The sequence below is a fragment of the Xenopus tropicalis genome, chromosome 7 (assembly GCF_000004195.4).
Source record: "Xenopus tropicalis strain Nigerian chromosome 7, UCB_Xtro_10.0, whole genome shotgun sequence".
NCBI classification, from domain to species: Eukaryota; Metazoa; Chordata; class Amphibia; order Anura; family Pipidae; genus Xenopus; species Xenopus tropicalis.
The window spans coordinates 74,190,482-74,214,236 of record NC_030683.2 but is presented as its reverse complement, the minus strand read 5'-3'; the positions used below and the strand labels follow the sequence as shown (position 1 = coordinate 74,214,236).

At 37.5% G+C, this 23,755-nt stretch overlaps 1 protein-coding gene across 2 annotated transcripts in view; it reads right to left on the bottom strand.

Moving 5' to 3' along the window:
- The window catches only part of fez1 (fasciculation and elongation protein zeta 1), a 44,137-nt gene that overhangs the window by 2,505 nt on the left and 17,877 nt on the right, over positions 1-23,755 (bottom strand). The window contains exons 4-9 of one of the 2 annotated variants that reach the window (XM_018095444.2): positions 17,767-17,853; positions 13,467-13,635; positions 8,469-8,740; positions 5,935-6,015; positions 5,024-5,099; positions 3,021-3,086 (exon numbers count right to left, since the gene is read on the bottom strand). In XM_018095444.2, coding sequence (XP_017950933.1) covers positions 3,021-3,086; positions 5,024-5,099; positions 5,935-6,015; positions 8,469-8,740; positions 13,467-13,635; positions 17,767-17,853 — 751 coding nt within the window. 2 annotated transcript variants of the gene reach the window in all.

The following is a 23,755-nucleotide window of genomic DNA, read 5'->3' as shown; positions in this document are numbered from 1 at the left end:
AAAGTGTATAAAAGTAACTTAAATATAATGTGCTGCTGCCCTGCACTGGTAAAAGTTGTGTGTTTACTTCAGAAAGTCTACTATAATTTATAAAAATAAGCTGCTATGTAGCCATGGAGGCAGCCATTCAAAGGAGAAAAGGCACTATTGTTTGCTACAGAACTTATCTGTTATCTGCTATGTAACCTGTGCCTTTTCTCCATTTTTCCAGCTTGAATGGTTGCCCCCGTGGCTACACAGCAGCTTATTATATAAATCAGTGCTGTCCAACTTCTGTTGTACCGAGGGCCGGAATTTTTTCCGACCTACGTGGTGGAGGGCAGATAATGGAAGCCAGTTTTGACCACTCCCCTTTTTGAAACCGCACCCACTTGAAACCATACCCATGTTATCACATGACCATACCCATATTAATGGTTGTAGTACAGCAAAAACCTGCCATACTCTGCCTGCCCTACCCTGCCTGTGTGCCATACTCTGCCTGCCCTACCCTGCCTTTGTGTGTGCCATACTCTGCCTTCCCTACCCTGCCTGTGTGTGCCATACTCTGCCTTCCCTACCCTGCCTGTGTGTGCCATACTCTGCCTTCCCTACCCTGCCTGTGTGTGCCATACTCTGCCTTCCCTACCCTGCCTGTGTGTGCCATACTCTGCCTTCCCTACCCTGCCTGTGTGTGCCATACTCTGCTTTCCCTATGCTGCCTGTGTGTATGGCACACACAGGCAGCCTACAGTGACACAATGCTGGCACTGCTCCTACAGTCTGCACAATAACTATATATTAAAAAACTTTTTAATTGCAGTACCACCTCAGTATATGTTCTTTTTGTAGTATGCAGGGATTATTTGTGGGTTTCTACTGCTCCTGAGGTGTGAACAGGGGAACAATGTGGGTGATTACAGCCTGAGCCTGAGGTGTGAACACTGCAGGGGGTGAACAATGCAGAGATGAAAAGGTGTGAACAGTACAGGAGATTACATATTTAAACAATACAGGGGGATTACAGCCTGAATCTGAGGTGAGAACCATGCAGGGGGGCAGTTAATCTCAGTACTGATACCATTTAAAGTTTACACAAGAGTAAGCCATCAAAGCAGCCAGACAGGTGGGGGGCCACACAGAGGGGGGTCGGCCCGCGGGCCGCCAGTTGGACAGCACTGATATAAATTATAGTAATGTTACTGTAGCAAACACACCAGTTTTACCAGTGCAGGGCAACAGTGCATTATATATTTATTACTTTAAAGCTCTTTCATTTTTTAGTGTTACTGTTCCTTTAAAGGAGTTAAACCTTCCATTAACTTGTGCACTTTAGCTCTTCAAATCAGATAGATAAAACATGTAACTTTTATTTAACTGAGCAGTGTTTCTTTAAGAACCTATCCTTGACATTCCTACCTAGTAATATATTTCTGGGGTTCACTCATACCCTCTGCAGTCTTTATCAAAATATGTAAAAAAGCATCATATAGAGCGTATTACCTGTCAAATAGACTTGCCTACAATTGGTGCATTTTTTATGGAAAACCAACCATGGGGAGGTATACTTTTAGCAATCTTTTATTTGTAGATACTCTTATTTCTAGCTACAATTTCCTTGATCCATCTAATGGATTTGATTGAACGCATAAATATAGGTCTATCCTTTCCATAAAAGTGATCTATCAAACGGGAAGGAAATGGTTCTATATAACCAAATAAATAATACAGTAATCATCAGCATGTATTTAGAAGCAAACAAAAAAGAAATCTTTAAGATAATGTACTGTATTAGCTGTGCGTGCTCTGTGCAGTGAATAAAACATTCTGAAAATGCTTTTAGTCTTCTGCCTCTTTCATTAAAACCATTGCATACTCAGTGTAATAGACAAGCCGCTGAAAGATTTTTTCAGATTTTCATTATGCTTAGCTCACTTTTTTTTAAGTTGATGTAAAATTAACAAAAAAAATGTGAGAACATATTTTTCAGCTATTCCTGATGTATAATTCTCCTACCAATGACTGACCCACAATTTTGCACTATTTTCTCTACAAGTCTTTGATTTCCTTTCAGGTTTAATCAGGGACCCACAGAGAATCTATATAAGACATAAAATAAAAAAATATCCTACTTTATACAGATAAAAGTAGCCATAAACGCACCAACAGTATCGCACGAAACAATCATTTTGTGTATGGTAGGAAATGGCGACCAATACTTGTAAAAGCCTTGGATATCTGTCATCTTGCCCTTTGGCCAGGACTTTAAATTTTGATTGGTTGCCTTTGAGGATGCCCGGACATTGGCAATAGTTAATGCTGATTTGTCAGATAGGGGTAAGAATTCCTTTGCTCTTGCCTTCATATCTAACAATTCAGCTCTTAACTTTAGTGGGGTGGACAAACAATCTTTTCTGCGACCAATGGTCGCAAGAAAGATCGTAATTGTAACATATATGGCCACCTTAATACTAGTCGCACTCCAGCCAAAGGTAGGGTTATCTGGCTGACCCCAAAGGATGAAGAACTGAATTTGAATGCAATTCATCATACAATAAAGTTTAATCTAAGCAACCGTAGGTCATCCAGCTACCCAATACACATGCCAAATCAGCTCAAATCTGCTTTTTGCACAGAAACAGATCATCAAATGGGTCAGACAGAATTAAACAAACTGCAAAAGAAACCCATCCTTGTGTGCCCAGAATACTGAATTATCTTTTCACTAATTACAGAAAGAAGAAACATCCCCTAATCTTGTTAGAAGTCTAAATTCTATAATATTACACCAACAATTATTTTTTTATTATTTTTGCCCCATGTGCCCCGTCCTATTCCCCCCCCCCCCTCATAAATACAGTGTTAAAAACAGCACTCTATACATGGAAGTGTCCACAAGTCTCTGTGCTCCGAAGCACAGAGAGCAGCAGCAATTAATGTATCCAGTAAGGCAGTAAGCAAATTGCAAAAACATGGCAGACTGCACCCATTTTTTGCATTGATTAAAAACCTTAATTCAAGCAAATGAAAAAAGTATTTACCTTTTAAAATGTAGTCAGTTAACAACATTGGAACCTTTTCACTGTCTTCCTTCATGGCATAAAGTACTGAAGAATATAAGTCATAATATTAATGATATTAATATAAACAGTATTTGGTGTAAATAAAATAAAAAGATAAATGAAAGGGTAGTTTTTAGAGTAAGGGAAAATAATGTTTGCTTGTCTAAGGATGGAAAAACACTGGATGGAAAATTTGAAATTAAAATCAGCATAAACTGGGTTGGATACAGGCAAATGTAATAAAAAACATTAGCTAGAACTTGAAGAAACAGAACCGGAGCAAAGAGCTTTAGAACCCAAGGCAAGAGTGTCCATTTGAGTTAGCAGCAGACACAAACTAACTTAGACAAGAAGGGAAAGAAGAGACTTTTAATAAATTGGATAATTAAACTGCAGTAAACATGTTCTGCAACTACATCTGCCATTTGCCCAAAAAGTTAGACCACAGCAGGTGCTTCTGCTGCCTATCCCTAAAGGAAAAGCGTGCTAGTTGGGTACGTCTATGCTGGTGTGCAGATGTTTTGTAGTTAAATGCTGATTTTACTGTCAGTTTTATTTTTAAATACATAGATCTTCAACAGTGAGAGTGGCGGCACTGAGAGTTGTGGATGGTGGATTTTGGTCTCCCTATCAACAAATATTAGCAACTCATGAGCAATGAACCATAAGGGCAGAATCATAAATCATTCAGAATGATGGATGCAAAGTCAAAGGTCTAATAGTATTGCACTATTGGTATGCCAATATTTTTGTCCTAACAAAAGCCTTTTCTAAATGTTCGCTAAATGTAATGTACAGCTCTGTGCATACAATTAGCCCGATATTTATAAAATATTATAAAAATATACATGCATTTCAAGTATTTGTTACATTTTAATTTACACAACAATGGGATATATTATCTGGAATACTTGGACCTAACGTTTTCAGTATAAATTTTGTGCCGTATATGAAGTTTACTACATTTAAAAATAAAGAATAAATAGAACTGTCTTGTTATCAGCATGGAAATGTAATTCTTAGCAACTTTCAAATATACATTCATTAAGGGGATGGTTTAACTGAGAATGGCCTGTTCCTAGCAACTTTGCTATTGTTTTTAATTATTTATTTTTTAAAGTTTTTGAATTATTTCTCTTCTGCTTTTTTCCAGCTTTCAAATGGCCACTGACCCCATCAGCCAAAAACTATTGCTCTGAAAGGATACAATGTTTATTATTTTTGTTACTTTTTAATATTTATCTTTCTATGCAGGTGCTCAACTATTCATATTCCCATCTCTTGTTTAAACCACTGCCTGGTTGCTAAGGTAAATACAATACCAACTAGAGAGCTGCTGAACAAAAAGCTAAATAACTGAAAAATCATAAAAATAAAAAAGAAGACCGACTGCAAAGTGTCTTAGAATATCAATGTCTGCATCATATTAAAAGTTAATTTAGAGGTGAACTACGCCTTTAAGAAATGTCAGTGGTTTTAAATTTATTTGTATTAATCATTTTAATTCAAAGCAATATTTATTTCCTGCTACCCTTGTGCTTCATTGTGCCAGGAGCCAGTAGGGCAAAGAAAAACAAGACAGATACTGCATTAAATCCCAATTACATTTACAAATAGCAAATAACAATTATAGTTTCAATCAGTAGATTCAGAGCAAAAGCAACTTTGTATATCTATATATACATGGATGGCACAGACAAATAGTGACCACAATCCCACCCTTTTTGTACAAAACAATCAGGAATACAGGGAATGGAGCTTTTGTTGCAAAGACTAATACTAATCACTGTTATGTGTGTGAAGGCAATGCATTAGGTTTACATAGCAGTTTAGTTATAGTAAGAGATTTTAAGTGCAGACTATATATGATAATATATGTAATGTAATACAAACATTTTTTAAAATATTGTTTATATGATTATAAAAAAGTTTACAAAATGACACAACAGTTCTTATACATGTTCTAATGGAGACAGCCTTACTATTAGTCAGCATCTGCAGGTCCTCAACTGATGGAGGGGTCCCTCTCTTCTCATATGGTATCACTGTGTTTAGATACTAAAGGAAACAAAACTATATATAAAAAAATGATGCCAAAACACTGCAGGGGCACTGCATATACAATAGTGCTACCGCCACTCTTATAAGGGCTCCCACAGTGTCTTGCATCAACTGATAATATTAACTTGTGCTTAAAGAACTGGGCACAGTCATCATTTTGGTGCCAAGCACTGGATATTATGACATGTGAACAAATATTTTCGGTATTTTTTTGTCCAAAAATACAAAAGAATATTTTATATTAATGTGAGTGAAGCTGATACAGTGTCCTTCCTAGAAGGAGGATTTTTTCTTACCAAGGTAGCAATAATTACTTTGAAATCTTTACTGTGCCACCCTCATAAAGGATACCCCTTGTATACATTGGTGTGTTTTGAACAGATATCAAAATACACTACCAAGGTCACAGGCAAGTGAAATAATACCTGTCCTCTCTAAATCAGTTCAGTACAATCAGAGTTGAGAATTGAGTTGCAGAAGCTTACTGTATACTGGGTCCTCAGGGGAGCCCTCCCTAAGAATCATCAGTGTTTGCTTGCGACACATAGGGGCACATTTACTTATCCACGAACGCTCCGAGCTTCGTTCGTTCCAATCGAAAAAATCACATCGGTTTTGCCGCTGTTTACAATTTCTCGATAAAAAATTTTGTGACTTTCGGAGCACCAATACAATATTATCGTGACTATTACGATTTTTTCGTAAGCATTTACGCGATATTTGCAATCTTCAGAAATTTTCGTTTCCAATCCGAATTTTTCCCATTCAGGATTCAAACTCGTGTTATGATAAATCTGCCCCATAGTATGTAGTACTGAAATATACAGCTCACCTGCTTATCATTTCCAGAGTTTCCAAAGGTCTGTCTGATCCCTGACTGGAGAATATTGGAGAGTCCTTCTATGCTAAAACGCTATGGAAAGCAATAAAAATATTATTATGTATAAGATATGATAGTACGGTGCAATGCTTTAAAAAAAAGGTAGAGCTTTAATTGAAAATCCATTTATATAATATTTTTTAAAGATTCTTGCAATCACCTCCAACTTAATGGACATGGTGATATTCTTATCAGTTTCATAATATATTTTATTTTTATAATTTGTTAGGAAAATCATACAAAAATAAATAAAGTCTGTTTTCTGAAGTACTCCATAATCTACCCATGTTGCTGAAAACATTTTGTTACCCAAGGCTGCATTTTGGAGGTATTAGCATGGCTTCTGGTTAAAATTAATTTCCTGGATATGAAAGAGAAGGACGTTTTCTGTGCCTTTTTCTGGGTGGGTCTGTGTAAGTGCTAAATCCAAGTTGTCCCCAACTCAATTTTGATATGATAGTGTTACAACATGGCCCCCGTGTCTCAGTGGTAACATGCACAGCTAGTTGAATAGCACAGATTCTAAAATATCTGTGTTTCTTGCAGATTAGAATTGTATGAATTTCTAATTTAACAGACTTCCATATGTTCTGCAGGTCAGTTGTCCTGCTTTCCTTGTGAAATGAATGAAAATTTGCTCACATATGGAGCAATGGGGACCGAATGCCCAGAAAACTTCAGCGCGTCCTCTCTGCACTACTCCATACGTGAGTTAAATGGACTTGCATGCGCGCCGGGGGGGGGGAGCTATTGGGGCAGCCTTGGGGCGATGCGTTAAGAAATCCAGGCCTGTATAAATGTATGAGAACATTATTTCCAGATTCCATTTTTTAGGTAAACTTACTAGGTTACTCCCTATTATGCTAGTTTATAAAGAACTTTCCTGTGAAAGTTAAACCTGTAACGTCTACATAATAAAAGCCAAATTACTATACAGGTATCGGACCCCTTATCCGGAAACCCATTATCCAGAAAGCTCCGAATTACGGAATGCCCGTCTCCCATAGACTCCATTTTAATCAAATAATTCAGAATTTTAAAACTGATTTCCTTTTTCTATGTAGAAATAAAACAGAACCTTGTAATTGATTCCAACTAAGATATAATTAATCCTTATTGGATGCAAAACAATCCTATTGGGTTTAATTAATGTTTTATTGATTTTTTAGTAGACTTAAGGTATTGAGATCCAAATTACGGAAAGACCCCTTATCCGGAATACCCTTGGTCCCGAGCATTCTGGATAATGGGTCCTATACCTGTACTATACATTGCATTTATTCCAGAGTAGCATTGTATGGAGTTCTTTCATAACAGACTTCCATATGTTTTGCAGGTCAGTTGTCCTCCTTTCCTTGTATTCATATTTTGGAATCAATATTCTAACATGTTGATTAGTGATGTGCGGGCCAGCTTGATATTCATGGGTCGGGCGGGTTCGGCCAGACCTCAGCACATCATTTGAGGGTTGCTGCCCCTGATGTTACCCTGCCGGCAGCCTCTTCCAGCTTCTGAATTTATAGGCATGCGCCTGCTGTGTCCCACCACTTCTGTGACGTCATTGCGGGGTGGGGAAGACACTGGTCTATAAATACAGGGTGGAAGCCGGGTTGGGTAGGGTTTGGGAGCGGACAGGTTAGGGTCAGGTGCAGGTGGAGTTTTTTTTGTTAGTTATGCTAGTTTATACAAAACTTTCTTGTGAGAGTTAAACCTGTAACTTCTACAATAAAAGCCCTTCTGCCATGTTACTAGGGTACATTTGTTTGGATAATAGTCTAATGACCCAATGTAAATGTAATGTAAATATGTTTTTGTAATTCGGAATCAATGGATGCAGGTAACCACTGAATAAGACAACTGAATCATGTGCATTCTTGAAAATTCTTATAGATCAATTGTGTAAATTCAGCAAGCTATGTACTGTATGTCCTTTTACTAGTAAAGATCAGTAGAGGTGTTTCTAAGTACAGTACTCTTATTTAAAAATAAATTAGCAGCAATTACAACATATAAATCAGAGACGGCACAAAAGTAAAGGTAAATAATTACAACCCAGAAGAAAATAATTATCTTGGTACATGTATGGGATCTTAGGGTTTTCCAGATAAGGGATCCATAATTTGGATCACTGTACTTAAAGTCTTCCAAGATCATTTAAAATATTAAATACACCCAATGGAATTGTTTTGACTCCAATAAGGATTAACTATATTTCAGTTGGGATCAAGTACAAGGTACTGTTTTATTAATACAGAAATTTATTTTTTAAATGTGAATTATTTGATTAAAATGGACTCTATAGGAGATGGCCTTCCCGTAATTCAGCGCTTTCTCAATAATCTGCTTCCGGATAATGGATCCCATAACTGTACTAAGTAACTGTAAATATAAGTAGTATACAAACTGATATTAAAATAAAGAACAAGAAGTTACTTTAATTCAGTACATATAAATATATTAATATTACTTATATGTATAGACTGTACCTTCATTGGCATCTGCCCATTGTTCTCTGCACGACTAATGTGCAAACTCATTCCTTTGTCTTTTCTCTTCTTCTTTACCAACTCCCTGTGCTCCTTCTGTTTGTTCTGCACCTCAATCAAAGCAGTGATAAAGGAGTTCTTCACCTCCTTCTCAAATTCTAGCTCATCTCGTCGAGCTAACTGTTGCACCAACTCCTCTGAATAATCACATATGGCTCTTTCAACCCTGTCCAGAAGTTCTGACAATTCCATACTGGTCATGTGCTGCAGACCTGCTGAAAGTAGCACAATAAATGAACATACCGCTTAAAGGAATATACACCTACAAATGAAGACTTTAATTTGTGTATCTCTCACACAGTATACACAGTACATTATTAATTTCAGCTAAGCCAGTGCTGTCCAAATCCTGTGGTACCGAGGGTCAGAATTTCTCTAGCATACATGGTGGAGGGCTGCTAATGGAAGCCAGTTTGACCACTCCCCTTTTTAAACCACACCCACTTCAAACCACACCCATTTTATCACAATGGTGGTAGTGCAGCAAAAACCCAAATGCTTGGTCCTTACTGAGGGGACATCAACCATCATTCATATGGGAAAGAATTATATTATGTCATATTAAGATGTACCCTTAAAACCATATGCCTACACCTCCCCTGTGGATAACACAGCAACCCCAGCACATAATTACACACCTTAGGGACCATTTAATGGCTATTTCCAACTTCTAACAAACTCCCAGAACAAACCCCTGCCAGGTTCACCTCCCACAGGCAGCATAGGGCAGGCAGAGTATGGCACACACAGGCAGCACTCTGCCTGCCCTATTCTGCCTGTGTGTGCCATACTCTGCCTGCCCTACCCTGCCTGTGTGTGCCATACTCTGCCTGCCCTTAGCTGCCTGTGTGTGCCATACTCTGTCTGCCCTACCCTGCCTATGTGTGCCATACTCTGCCTGCCCTTAGCTGTCTGTGTGTGCCATACTCTGCCTGCCCTTAGCTGCCTATGTGTGCCATGCTCTGCCTACCCTACCCTGCCTATGTGTGCCATACCCTCCCTGCCCTATGCTGCCTATGGGCTATACTCTGTACATACAATGTCTGAGGTATGAACAGGTGAACAATGTGGGTGATTACAGCATGAGCCTGAGGTGTGAAGACTGCAGGGGTTGAACAATGCAGGGATTAAAAAGTGTGAACAACACAGGTGATTATTTTTAAACAATACAGGAGGATTACATCCTGAATCTGAGGTGAGAACCATGCAGGGGGCCAGTTAAGCTCAGTACTGATTCCATTTAAAGCTTACTCAAAGGTAAGCCATCAAAGCAGCCTGACAGGTGGGGGGCCACACAGAGGGGGGGTTGCAGGCCGCCAGTTGGACAGCACTGAGCTAAGTAAATTATGTGCCTGTGTATGACAGATTCACATTGCATATATATAGCTTTATATTTCTATACTGTTTTGCATTTGAAATTAGCAGTTTCCTTTAGTGGTGTCCTTAAGTCTGTGAACCCTTTTGAATTTTTGGTATTTCTGCATAAATAGATTCAAAACATGATTTGTTTTTTATGCAAGTCTTAAAACTAGATGAGACATGAGAAACCTGTTACATAAATGTGTAAAAAAATAACACTAGTTCATTTATTTATTGCGGAAAATGATCCAAAGTGAAATATCTGTCTGTGGTAAAAATGTGTGTGACTTTTTGTTTTAGGTAACTGTCTGGTGTCCCGTTTCCCCCCCCCCCCCCCCACTTGGGCAGCAATGACCACAACAAAATGTTTCTAGTAACTGTGGATCTGTTGTGTAACCAGCTTAAAAGAGCCCATTACTAACAGTCATTCTTTGCATTTGTCATTTCAAAACCTCTGGATGAGGACTGTAAGCATCAATAACAGGTTTTTGTAGGCCCTTTGAAATTTCCTTTGTTTGAGCCACACTACAAACCCGTGTTGTTAAGATCAGACTTGGATAGTGAAGACCCAGATTTCTGCTTTTACATAATGCAGGGCCTCCCACCCTTGATTATTATTCTACTGATTAAAGTAGCTGACTCTAAATTCCACTTTAGTTGAACTAATAATCTTAAAAGTTTACATTTTTTTTTACACACAAATTATTTTGGATCATTTTCATCAATAAATAAATGAACGAGCATTATGTTCTTGTTTTTTAATTCATTATCTAGTTTTAAAGCTTGTATGGAAAAACAGGTCACGTCTTAGGCCATATTTATGCAAAAATATTACAAATTGAAAAGGGTAAACAAACTTTCAAAAAACTCACACAACTGTCATTCTATAGAAGAAAAATAATGACTTAACTGGTTGCTCTCCAGACCCACATATACTGTACACCACAGTCTAACTTTCTACTTATTTAAAGGAGAAGGAAAGGTAAAAACTCCGTAAGCTTTATCAGAAAGGTCTTTGTAAATACAGCCATAAGCACTCACAGAAACACAGCACTGCTGAGTTCTCTGTCAAAAGAAATAGGATTTGTTGTCTCTTTGTTTTCCTGTGCCAGAGATACGCAGGTCACTCCCCTCTCCTGCTCCTCCCTCCCTCAAGAACTCACTCCCCCCCTTAGGAATGTGTGATCTGAGCCAATCAGCAGGAAGCTTTCTCATAGGGGCTGATTTACTTACCCACGAACGGGTCGAATGGAGTCCGATTGCGTTTTTTTCGTAATGATCGGTATTTTGCGATTTTTTCGTATGTTTTGCGATTTTTTCGGATTCTTTACGAATTTTTCGTTACCAATACGATTTTTGCGTAAAAACGCGAGTTTTCCTATCCATTACGAAAGTTGCGTAAAAAGTTGCGCATTTTTCGTAGCGTTAAAACTTACGCGAAAAGTTGCGCATTTTTCGTAGCGTTAAAACTTACGAGAAAAGTTGCGCATTTTTCGCGTAAGTTTTAACGCTACGAAAAATGCGCAACTTTTTACGCAACTTTCGTAATGGATACGAAAAACTCGCGTTTTTACGCAAAAATCGTATTGGTAACGAAAAATTCGTACAGAATCCGAAAAAATCGCAAAACATACGAAAAAGTCGCAAAATGTTCGTTTTCAAGTCGGAACTTTTCCAATTCGGGTCGGATTCGTGGGTTAGTAAATCAGCCCCATAGTCTTACTAATTGAGCATGTACACCGGTCTTGGTCTTGGTGCAGGAGCGAGGCATTATGGGAATCTTCTTTACAGAGCTCAGTGTTTTTTTGTCAAGTGTTTTTAAGGATTCAGATTTGGTTTGGCCAGGGATGTGGATTTGCCTGAATCCGAATCCTGCCGAAAAAGGCATAATCTTGGTCGAATCCCGAACTGAATGCTGGGTTCGGTGCATCCCTACATGCTACAAGGCTATGGCTGTCCAGAACACAGTTGTCAGTTACCACTTCTCCATCCACTGAAACATGGGTGGAATGGAATGTTACAAGCTATTCAGTGTATAAAGATTCAATACTGATCATAACTTTGGTAAGCACTGTTATAACAAACTATTTTTAGTATTTAATATTATATGTATATTTTACTACATGTTCCAGGCCAGCGGTTTTTCTTCTTATTCAGGGTCAGTGTGATGCGCCACAGCACCAAAAAGTAATGTCCCTGACTTGTATCCTTTTCACACTCACATACACAAACTTGTACAAAGAAAGCATGCAACTGCCTCTTTGTACCATTCTCAGTGCCGTAAATCTCTAAGAAAATCAGACAGCACCAAACAAGGATTATTAGGGGCACAATGCTTAAAGGATGAAACAGAGGGCAGAAGAGTAACATGTTTTTACAAAGATGAAAAGTGAGTGGTGATATACATATGTTTTCTTTATTTGAGGAACCTGGCAAATAAAATGGTTAGAAACTTAAAGGGATACTGTCATAAGAAACATGTTTTTTTTTTAAATGCATCACTTAATAAAGCTTCTCTGGCAGAATCCAGTTAATAAAGCTTCTCTGACAGAATCCTGAATTAAAATCTGTGCAAACAGATTTTTTTATATTTAATTTTGAAATTTTACATGGGGCTAGCCATGTTATTCATTTCCCAGGGTGCCACAGCAAGTGACTTGTGCTCAGATAAACTTCAGTCACACTTTACTGCTGCACTGCAAGTGATATAACCCCCTTCCTCCCCCACCCTCCAGCAGCCGATCAGCAGAACAACAGGAGGATAGAAAGATAACAGCTCCCTGAAACCTCTGCTGAAGGATTCAGCTGCCTGAACTGACAGTGCCTCCATGAACTAATAGCACTGTTGGTACTGTCCTGAATTTTAGCAAGTGGGTTAACAGGACAAATTGTTTTTACCACTTTACAATTAGTTAGGGTGGCTTCAGGCATTTCTCTGACAGCTAAAATACACTGTGTAAAAACTGCCCATTGTACAGTAAAGGATATATACACACAGTATGCATTTGTAAATAATAGTATATTGACTTCTATGAAATCTTAAATAAATTATACAGTGAGGGACAGAGGTAGCGGCACCCAAAATACATTAAATACAGTGGGAACTTCAGTCCCAAATACATTAAATACAAAGAGAGGAAATGACAACCCAACCTCTTACTCTTCCTAAAAGCAAATTTCCTGAGGGCTGGAGAACATTATAGAGAAAAAAATGAAGAATCCTTTGCATTGCTAAACATGCTCACATGTCTACCTAATGGTGGACAAGAGAATGGCACCCAAGCAGGAGAAACCTGTTTTGCTATTATGTGACTTGGGTCCTATTGAAAGTACATTGAGCAGGAGACACAATAGGTTATCTAAAAAGCACTTTTAATGTGTAGCGGTGACTTCTTCTGAAAGTTCAGACTCACTGAGATAGCTGCCTACACACCAATATTACAAAAAAAAAAAAATTGCTGTTTCAAAAATAAAATTTTAAATGGTAGAATAAATTATTTGCTAGTGTAAACAGTGTAATTTAGAAATTCAAAGTACACCGTAAAAATCATGACAGAATCCCTTTAATGTATTGCTTACCTTCAGTGGACCAATTATTGTTAAAATTCTGACTCAAAGCTTGCATCTCCTGAAGGAGAACTGAGTCAGAATGTGAAGAAATATTTTCAGTGTCATGGTCCTCATCATCAAGATCTTCCTCTTCAGGATCTGGAGAATTCTGCATCATTTCTTCAATTTCTTCAATAACCTTGAAGCAAAAATAGTAGCAATTCATTTTGAAATAAGTGGATTTTAATTTATATACTGTAAGTTAATCACATATAAAAAGTGCAAATGATAAAAAGTGCAAATGAAGGTACAGAGGTACCATGTTTGGCTTGTGCCAGGAGAACAGTTAAAATACATAATTATTGTAAATATACCCCCCTTTACCAGCCACCTATCAATTACCCATCAGATGAAGAGAAAAAAAAGCAGGTACATTCCAGCGTGTATTTGTGCACAAAATCCATAAGACTTTATAAGGAGAACTAAAGTTTAAATCACTTGGGGGCACCAAAATATTAGGCACCCTCCAGTGATTCAAATAGCTTGCCTGATACCTTGGGCCGGTGCTCCCAGGTATCAGGTTTCGCTAAAACTTGCACTAGCCCAGGGTATTTCTGCAGAAGATCCTTGCTGCCTTCATCTTCAGATTCCTCCGTCTTCTTTCTTGTTTGTAGACAATGAGGCAGGAATGAGCAGCATTGTTTTTAGGTCTGGTGCCACCCTAGAAACTGGACTTAAATGCCCCCCTAGGCTGCAGAAGTGATGTCACATGTACAAGAGCATGTGGCGTTACTTCCTCTGCATGTGACATCACTTCCGCCAGGAGCGACGTCATATGTGCCAGGGATTATGGCCGGAACCCTCACCCCCAGCCCACCACTGGATTTGCCCAGGTACATCTGGCGACTGGGGAGGATATTTTGTATATTATTGATTATATAGGCACCTGAGGGCTGCTGCCCTGGGCACAGGCCCTTGGTTGCCTATATATAAATATGGCCTTGGGAATGGGGTATGTTTTTTAATCCTTTAATTTGAGATATATGTTATTGCATAAAAAATGTACTAGCAGCTAGAACAGCAATATTCTTTTATTTAGTTATAATTGTGCTGCAATTTATAAGTAATAAAATCTAATAACTATATAATAATACAAGGATGGAGCAGAATTTTAGAATTTTGGCCCATATTGTAAAAAGCTTTATCTGCATCTTTGAGTTGAGATAGAAATGAATACTGCGCTAACTGTACAAAAACAAACATGCTAGTAACAGAAATCATTTTAAGGGTTTATTGTTATATTTTAGAAATAAAGCTTCATCCCACTCCACAGTGTCAATTCCGGTTATCCTAAATGTGCCACAAAAAAAAATATTTAAGCACACTGAGTTACAGGGACTGTGAATGAGAAGGTGAATGTTGTTGTTTCTGTTATTACATAAGGGATATGGTTGAAGAGTTCCCAAATCAATTGGTGAAAATTACTGCTGACTGTTCATCCTTTAGACTTAAGTAACATCACATGGATCCATTATTCCAAAATGCACAACATCTTGAGATCTAGTTTACTGCATAGTTTGCTTTCGGTGCAAGATACTGCTGTTTCATTCAGCAGCCTTAGCTTTCATGAACAGCAATTTACAGCTGATCACCAAGCACCAGAATAACATCACATTATACGGGGAACACTAAAGCATGTGGCCTCATTACACTCACTGCTGCTTCATGATTAGAATCACTTGCCTGCGAGGCAAACCAGGTGCCCATTTAAGCAGTTCATTGGGTAAATTATAGCTTGAGATGCAGTGGGAATTTCATTTTTTATATAAAGTAATTATTGTCAAAATAATAGTAACACTGGAACTAAAGAAATATCTCTCCTTTTACCCAGATTATTCATCTTGAAACCTCTCCAGTTCTCTTGCTGGTAATAACAACCCAGTACTGTATCCATAGCAACAATCACTGACATAAATCCTACGTCATTAGTTTTTTTTTTTTTTTCCTGCCTGCCTTGGAAGAATTGGTTTGCTTCTCCAAGGCACTGTAAAAATGATGTGCTAGGTTCTTGGAAATAATTATTACACTGGTGGTGTAACCTTTGTTATGTGTTTGTCAACATGATGTGCTCATAAATAAACTGATACTCAGTTTGCCAGGGATAATAAAACAACAAAATCTGTTCTTGTGTGTGACCTTATTTAGAGAATATATGACAAAATAAAACCCAAAATTAAAAGGGCTCATATGCTTTAAATATTTTGTAGCCCTGGCCAAAGGCATGTAACACTTATCTGGTTCAAAAGCCATAAAAGCTGTTTGTAAATCTTCTCTTCCCTTTTGCTGTTTGACAGCTATTGTGTTCTTTATTTAATAAGCACTTGTTATGAGTTGCTATATAAAAAAAATCATTTTCTACAACTGGGACATTAAATCATTCTGTATGTGAGCTTCCATTTACTCACACGCCAGCTAAAATATACAAGGCAAAGGCAGCAGGGCTGCTGTGTCTGTAAAGAGGGAAAGAACATTCTCAATGCGGCACACGTCTCAGCAATGACAAAGAAAAATGAATTTCTAACAGACAGAGCTTTGCAGCACAGCAGGACAAATGCACATTAAATCAGGTCACACAATAAAGCTGAAAGGAGAAAGAAGAATTGTTGATATAAATGATCCTATATATATATATATATATATATATATATATATATATAAAGGCTGAGACACACACTTATAGGAGTTACAAATCAGAGAGACAATATAAATATGTAAAATAATGCTGATGCACACCAGGAAAATTTTATCAAAAAAAAGATTCTCATTTTATGTGGATCGATGTTTCGGTCCTCACCCGGAACCTTTATCAAGATAGATACGCGGGTGAGGACTGAAATGTCGATCCATTAAAATGAGTACAGGTATTTTTTTTTTATAAAATTTTCCTGGTGTGCATCAGCATTTTTTTACATATATATCTTTATAGTAAAACAGCTTGACATCCAGCAGGACTTATTGTAAACATAAATAAATATTTAGTGCATGTAAAGAATCAATGTCTACCCTGACTAAGGCTCTGCAACTAAAACGTTGATTCTTTTTGTGCACTAATGCAATAAATATTTATATACATAAGTCATACGTCCTGCTGGATGTCAAACTGTTTTAATATATATATTCAAAGCGAAGTCCGCACTCAGACCACTCTTCATTTTTGGGTGCTTGGTCAAGTATTAATTATAATAAGTGATTAGATTTTCATTTCACCATTGTGCTGCAAATTCCAACATTTCGGTCCCACTGGGGACCTTTATATATATCCTAATAGATATATATATATATATTCATGATGTGCGGGCCTGCCCAGTACCCTCGGGACCTGTGGGTTAACCTGGGTCAGGCAGGTTCGGCCCAACCTCGCCACATCAACTACAGGTTGCGGGTTGCTGGATAAAGGGTTTCTGTAAAATGGATACCATTTTTAAATTTAAATTCTGCTACATGTAAAAACAAGCAAGAAAAGTATGCACGGATTCCTTTATGAAAAAGTATATACAGTTTTTTTGTAATACAATAATATGGTGGTATAAAATTGAATGTGCATCATCCTGTGTTGATCATTATTTGCATTTGAACAGCCCAAATTAAAATGAAAAGAATGTGCAGAATCAGAATTTACAGAACGTATTTTTTTCTCAAGCATTTTTGTTTCTTATCCCAAGCAGAAGTAACTGTGATCACCTTCCATATTCAATTACAGATAAGGTATGATAACTTTGGCTTTCCGCACCTGGGAAAACTTTTATTATATGATTTTTATTACATATGGGGGCTAAACTCTACTGTGTGATGATCCTGTCACTGACCAGTTACATTGGAAAACCTGATGAACCCAGGGCCAAAATCAGGAATCACTGGCCCTTAATCAAATACATTAAGGACCCAAAGGGACAAAACAAATCACCCTGGAATGCATTTCCATGCCCAGTCACATCTATTATACAAAAAAATCCATCCACAACACTCCCAAACCCCACCCACAATTTTTTAAAACCCTGCCCACAAGCCTCTCCTCTTTACAACCTGCGAATCTCATTTTTACATCTCATGGACTCCCATTTGCTATGAAATGCCGAACTGCAAAACCCCCTTTACCTCACAGTTATCTCTTAATATTTGTGTTTATGGTTACTAACAAATGTTTAGACACTTTGATAAATCTTCTCCTAAATGTCATTGTTATTTGTGTACAAATAAACAAATTCCTGAGTGTAAAATGATAGCTGATTGACCTGCTCACACTCACATTTTTATTTGTTTGTGGCCTTACCTGATCTGCAGTAATTAAGGGCTCCTCAATAATGCCTGAATCATGTTCACTTTTCTCATTCAGCTCTTCTTCATCTTTTTCATGGAACTAGAAGAAAATTACAAATACAATACTACTAGTGGCATTGCAGGCTCTGAAGAATAAATTAAAATATGTAACATAGCCAAATAATATTTATCATACTGCAAAATGCAACCACAGACAGTGTGCGTGTTATACATAGAGATATATACAAACAAATCAGAGTAATGGAGGGCACTCCGGGCTACCAAAACATAGCCCATAAAGAGTTATAAACTTAATACAGGTACAAAGATCACCAAATTATTCTCAGTAAAGGACCAATATGCACAAAGTAGAAAATTAAATAGATCTTTCACACTGAAAAAAATGAACTAACACCAAGTTTATATAGAACACATACTACATGATAGTCACATGGTGTTCAAGTTTGTAACAATCTTCACAAAAAAGGATATACAGGTATGGGACCTATTATCCAGAATGCTTGGGACCGGATTTTCTGGATAAGGGATCTTTCCGTAATTTGGATCTTCATAACATAAAATCATTTAAATATTGAATAAACCCAATAGGCTTGTTTTGCCTCCAATAAGGATTAATTACATTTTAGTTGGGATCCAGTATAAGGTTATGTTTTATAATTACAGAGAAAAAGGAAATCATTTTTAAAAATTGGAAATATTTGCTTATAATGGAGTCTATGGGAGGTGACCTTTCCGTAATTCGGAACTTTCTGGATAACAGGTTTCCGTATAAGGGGTCCAATACCTGTACATACCACCCAGCACGAAAAGCCTATGGATATGAAAGTGAATACTCCAGGTAAGAGAATTACCCCACTCATCATATATGTACCTGTTCCTTCTTCATACTTACTCCAAGAAGTGTGCAAATATTCTCACAACTTTTTTGCAAGCAAATTCTTGCCAAATTTTTTCTGAGTGCCGAATATATGCTTTTTTAGTGAAAATTGTTACCGTGCAACTATGCTGTAATGTGTGTGCTATATAAACTTGGATAAAAATTCTTAATTGCAATACCACCTTGGTGTTTATGAATTTTTTTTTTACTTTAAGAGTCTGTAGATATATAGAAACACAGAGGCATATGAAACATATATTAGTTTGCCTGTGTCCCTAAAGAATGCCATATAATGTGACTGAAACTTTGGGTATAAAATACACAAGTAAATGATATCCTTACAACATATACAGGTATGGGACCTGTTATCCAGAATGCTCGAGACCAGGGGTTTTCCGGATAAGGTATCTTTTTGTATTTTGTATCTCCATAACTTAAATCTTCTAAAAATCATTTAAATATTAAATAAACCAAAAAGACGTCTTTATGCTCTAACAAGGATTAATTATATCCTAGTTAGGATCAAGTACAAGTTACTGTTTTATAATTACAGAGGAAAAGAAAATCATTTTTAAAAATTAGAATTTTTTGCTTATAATGGAGTCTATGGCCTTTCCGTAATTCGGAACTTTCTGGATAACAGGTTTCCGTATAAGGGGTCCAATACCTGTACATACCACCCAGCACGAAAAGCCTATGGGATCCCATACCTGTATAATATAATGTGCTTAGCAATGTCATTAGTTATAACTGTTGCACTCGGACTTTGGCTTATGCCTCTGAATTATAGGATGACTAATTCACATTTTTAAAACATATTTCCTTTTTCTCTGTAATAATAAAATAATACCTTGTACTTGATCCCAGTTCAGATATAATGAATTCCTACTGGAGGCACAACAATTCTATTGGGTTTATTTAATGTTTTAATGATTTTAGCAAACAAAGTAAGGAAATGCAAATTACAAAATAAGTCCTTATCCAGAAGCAAGCATTCTGGATGACAGGTCCTATACTTGTATACATATATATATATATATATATATATATATATATATATATATATATATATATTGTCTTCTTTATCAACAAATTCTGTTCCTACCAGGATGCTGAGGGAATTTTAGAAGTCCCCTGTTAGCAATAGTTTTATCATGGCTTATAGGGCAGTTGGTTAGAATAGCACTTTAGGGACTCTTAAACTTGGGCTTCCCCTTTCTTTTATCCTAGGAAAAAAGGATGATATTTTGCTCATTGCTACTACTCACTAGAAGCATTGTAACAATTTATTAATAAATCAAATAAAATATTAATATTAATTATGACTGATGTCAGGTCTTTTTTACGTAACTTAGGATCTTAGAACTTCATGTCTGTATTATTCAGGCAAAAATGCTGGCCCATCTTTATGGCTGCAAGTTGGAGAGATATCACACCCCGAGCAGCAGATTAGCAGAACAATGGGAAAGTAACGAGATAGCAGCTACCTGATTTTAAACTAGATGTGTGGGGGGGTGGTGCAGGAAGTAATTCTGTGGTAGACAGGATAGATAAGGTAGTGGGCATAGCAAGGGAAAACAGGGGAGGAGACAAGCTTGGGGATGCTGATAATGGCAGGGAGACCAAAATTCTCACGCTGGTACCAGTATTAAAGGAGAAGAAAAGGCTAACTCACAGGGGGATGCCAAAATGTTAGGCACCCCCCAGTGATTAGCCTTTCCTTCTCCTTTAAGTGTATGTATACTAATGCAAGGAGTCTGACTGGTACAATGGGAGAGCTGGAGGTGCTGGCAGAGGATATATGATGTGATTGGCGTTGCTAAAATGTGGTTCAATGAGTCACATGACTGGGCAGTTAATGTTGGAAGCTATACGTTGTTTTGGAGGGACAGGGGCAATAGGAAAGGAGGAGGGGTTTGTTAAACAGGAATTAAAAGCAAATATTAAAGGAACAGTAACATCAAATAAAGTGTTTTAAAGTAATTAAAATATAATGTGCTGTTGCTCTGCAAAAAAATTGTGTTTTTGCTACAGAAAAGCTACTATATAAATAAGCTGCTGTGTAGCCATGGGGGCAGCCATTCAAGCTGGAAAAAAGGAGAAAAGGCACAGGTTACATAGCAGATAACTAGTAGATAAGCCCCATATAATGGGGGTTTATCTGTTATCTGCTAAGTAACCTGTGCCTTTTCTCCTTAGAATGGCTGCCCCCATGGCTACACAGCAGTTTACTTATATAAACTATAGTAGTCTTTCTGAGGCAAACCCACCAATTGTAGCAATGCAGGGCAACCGTACATTATATTGTAATTACTTTTATACACTTTAATTTTTTGGTGTTACTGTTCCTTTAAGGATGAAGTGATAAACGAAGTGGTAAACGAAGGAACTGAAGCCTTATGGGTTGAGTCCACCAAATTAACAGTAGGAGTATGCTATAGACCCCCTAATGTAAACGAAGAGAAAAAGCTCAGCTCCTGTCGCAAATAGAAAAGGCTGCTAGTTTGGGGCAAGTGATAATTTCCCCTCTGCAGCAAGTTAGAGAGGCTTCAGATGGTTTTTTTTTGCCTTCCTCTGGATCAACTAGAAGTATAGGCATTATGGTTGAACGTGATGGACGTATGTCTTTTTTCAACCAAACTTACTATGTTACTATGTTACCTGTATTACTAAAAGTGGTAGATATCAGAATAGCACTCAATAGTAACCTTCAGTTACATGGAGTAGGACACACAGCGTGTCTTAAAGCAGTTCTAATGTGTAGCGCTGGCTCCTTCAGAAAGCTCAGGATCAGGCAAAATGCACTGAGATGGCGCCTACACACCAATACTACAATAAAAAAATTTTAAATGGTAGAGTGAGTTATTTGCTATGTAAACAATGCAATTTAGAAATAAAAAGTACCCCGTAAAATAATGACAGAATCATTTTATGTTTTACTTGGGAGCATAACAGTCATTATAGGGCAGAATGACACAGTTACATAGTAATTGGACTTTGCAGTCAATTTTGCATTTTTAAATGATATAATGTATAATCACTGATCTAGGGTGTAAATCACAAAAATCCTAACCATAGGAAATGCCCTAAACCAATAACAATAATGATTATTTCTGACACCTAAAATTAGTGTTTAGCAATACATATGTAAGGTGACAATGAAGAATGATAACTAACATGTTTTTAGGAAAAATATATTACAGTAGAAAGTAGCCCAATGACCCGTAGTGAAACGTAGGGAAGCAGGGGCATGACAGACGCGTTGGACAGACTTAGCCACTCCCAGTTGCAGGTGATTGGTTAGTTTGTAAGGGGTATAAAAGGCTGGTAACTGTTCCCGCTTCTCACTCCATTTTAGTCAGCATAGTAAAACGCCCACCCTCCCTCCCTATAGAAGTGGAGGTAGCGGAGTGTCGTTGGCGGGGTGATTAAGTTGGGGGAAAGCAATGGTTGGGTTAGGAGGGGAGTTTTATAGTTAAGTGGGACTGGCATGCTTGGAACCTCAGGGGTAAGAAAGTGGATTAGGAGGTGAGTTTTATTGGGTAGTTGGTTCCGGGCCAGAAGGGCAGCTGGCAGCGCCAGTTGTGCTGCGCAGTTATTGGATTGTTACAGTGTTTGGCTATTTAAAAGTTGATTTGTTTGTTATACAAACATTTGTGTTATGTTTGAGATGTTGTTTCACATTTGTTATTTATGTTATGTTTTAAATTAAAACTTCACTTGTTAATAAATTTTCTGCGGCCATTTTTATCCCAAGAATTGGTGTCTGTGTGTTTTATTGGGGATGGTAAGTAAAGAGGTAAAAGGGGGTTGTTGGTTGGGAGAAGGGCGGGTCAAGTTCCAACGTTGCTCATGTCAAGTGGCAAATTATAATCAGAATCTGTGCAGAAGAGTATCACTGCATTTTTATTGTTTAGTAGTAATGTATTTTAACTGATTCAGTGGCTTTCCTTCCAGTAAATGGTTTGTCTTTAAGGGGTTGTCTGCAAGGTCAGCATGAATGGAATAAACATCCTGCTCATAATCAACATGATTTGGCAGGAGCTTTGCTGCTAATTATGTCCAATTTGCTAAATTCCCATTAGAACAAGCAAGGAAAGCACTCCCACTAAAAGCCATAGTATTCAACCCATTTGGTATGATGGTGGCTGCATTGCATTTCAGAGAAATACAGAATATAGCCATCAGTGAGGTGAGCAGTTGCATAAGGCAATCAATGTTTCCTGTTATGACTGAATAATGAATTAGCAAAAGGCCTTGTGAAGGAAAGAGTGAAAAAAGTATTATGGAACACGTTTATCTCCAGCTAATCCACCAATGAATCCCCCATATTTTTCATAACTTATACTCAGTATTAGTAAACTGCCAGAATATTCTGCGCTGATACGCAAGAGATCAAAGATATAGTTACAAAGCCCCCTTGAAGATCAACATTTGCATACTATTGACTATCATACAATATCAACTGATTATGAATCAATTAATTTTGATTATACAAGTTAAAATAGAGTAAAGCTGGCCATAAAGCATAAAGGTTGCTAAATGAGTGGATCTTTCCCTGACATATCAGTGATCATATCACTCTAACAAGTACAGGCCATCGGGACATGGACCCCATCAACGTTCCAATGTGCTTCTCACCACAACAGGATTTCTACACGTGCCCAATCAACATCTGGCTGATTTTTGGCCAGATATCAGTTGAGCAGGCCCATCTGAGGGCCTGCACGCTATAGGTGTCACCTATACGTTGCCATGGTAGCCATGGGCAGCTTTGAACTGCCTGTGTATGGCCACCATTATTGTTAGTCAGCAGAGACACGAGGAAAAGTATCTTGAAAAAAAAACATAATTTCATCTATAAATTCAAGATAGCTGCATGTTAAAACTGGTGCATCATAGAAATGCATGTGGAACTTGCCTAATTTTGTTCCACTTGCCTGGTTGGAAATTGGCTCTCAATACTGTATCCATGATAACAATGCAATCACTACAGATATTCTGACATGACTTCGACATAAATAAATATTTGTATATATTTAACTCTAGGCAGTGGCTACTAAAGCAAATAAAGTGCTGTCTTGCATAAAAAGGGCATTAGCTT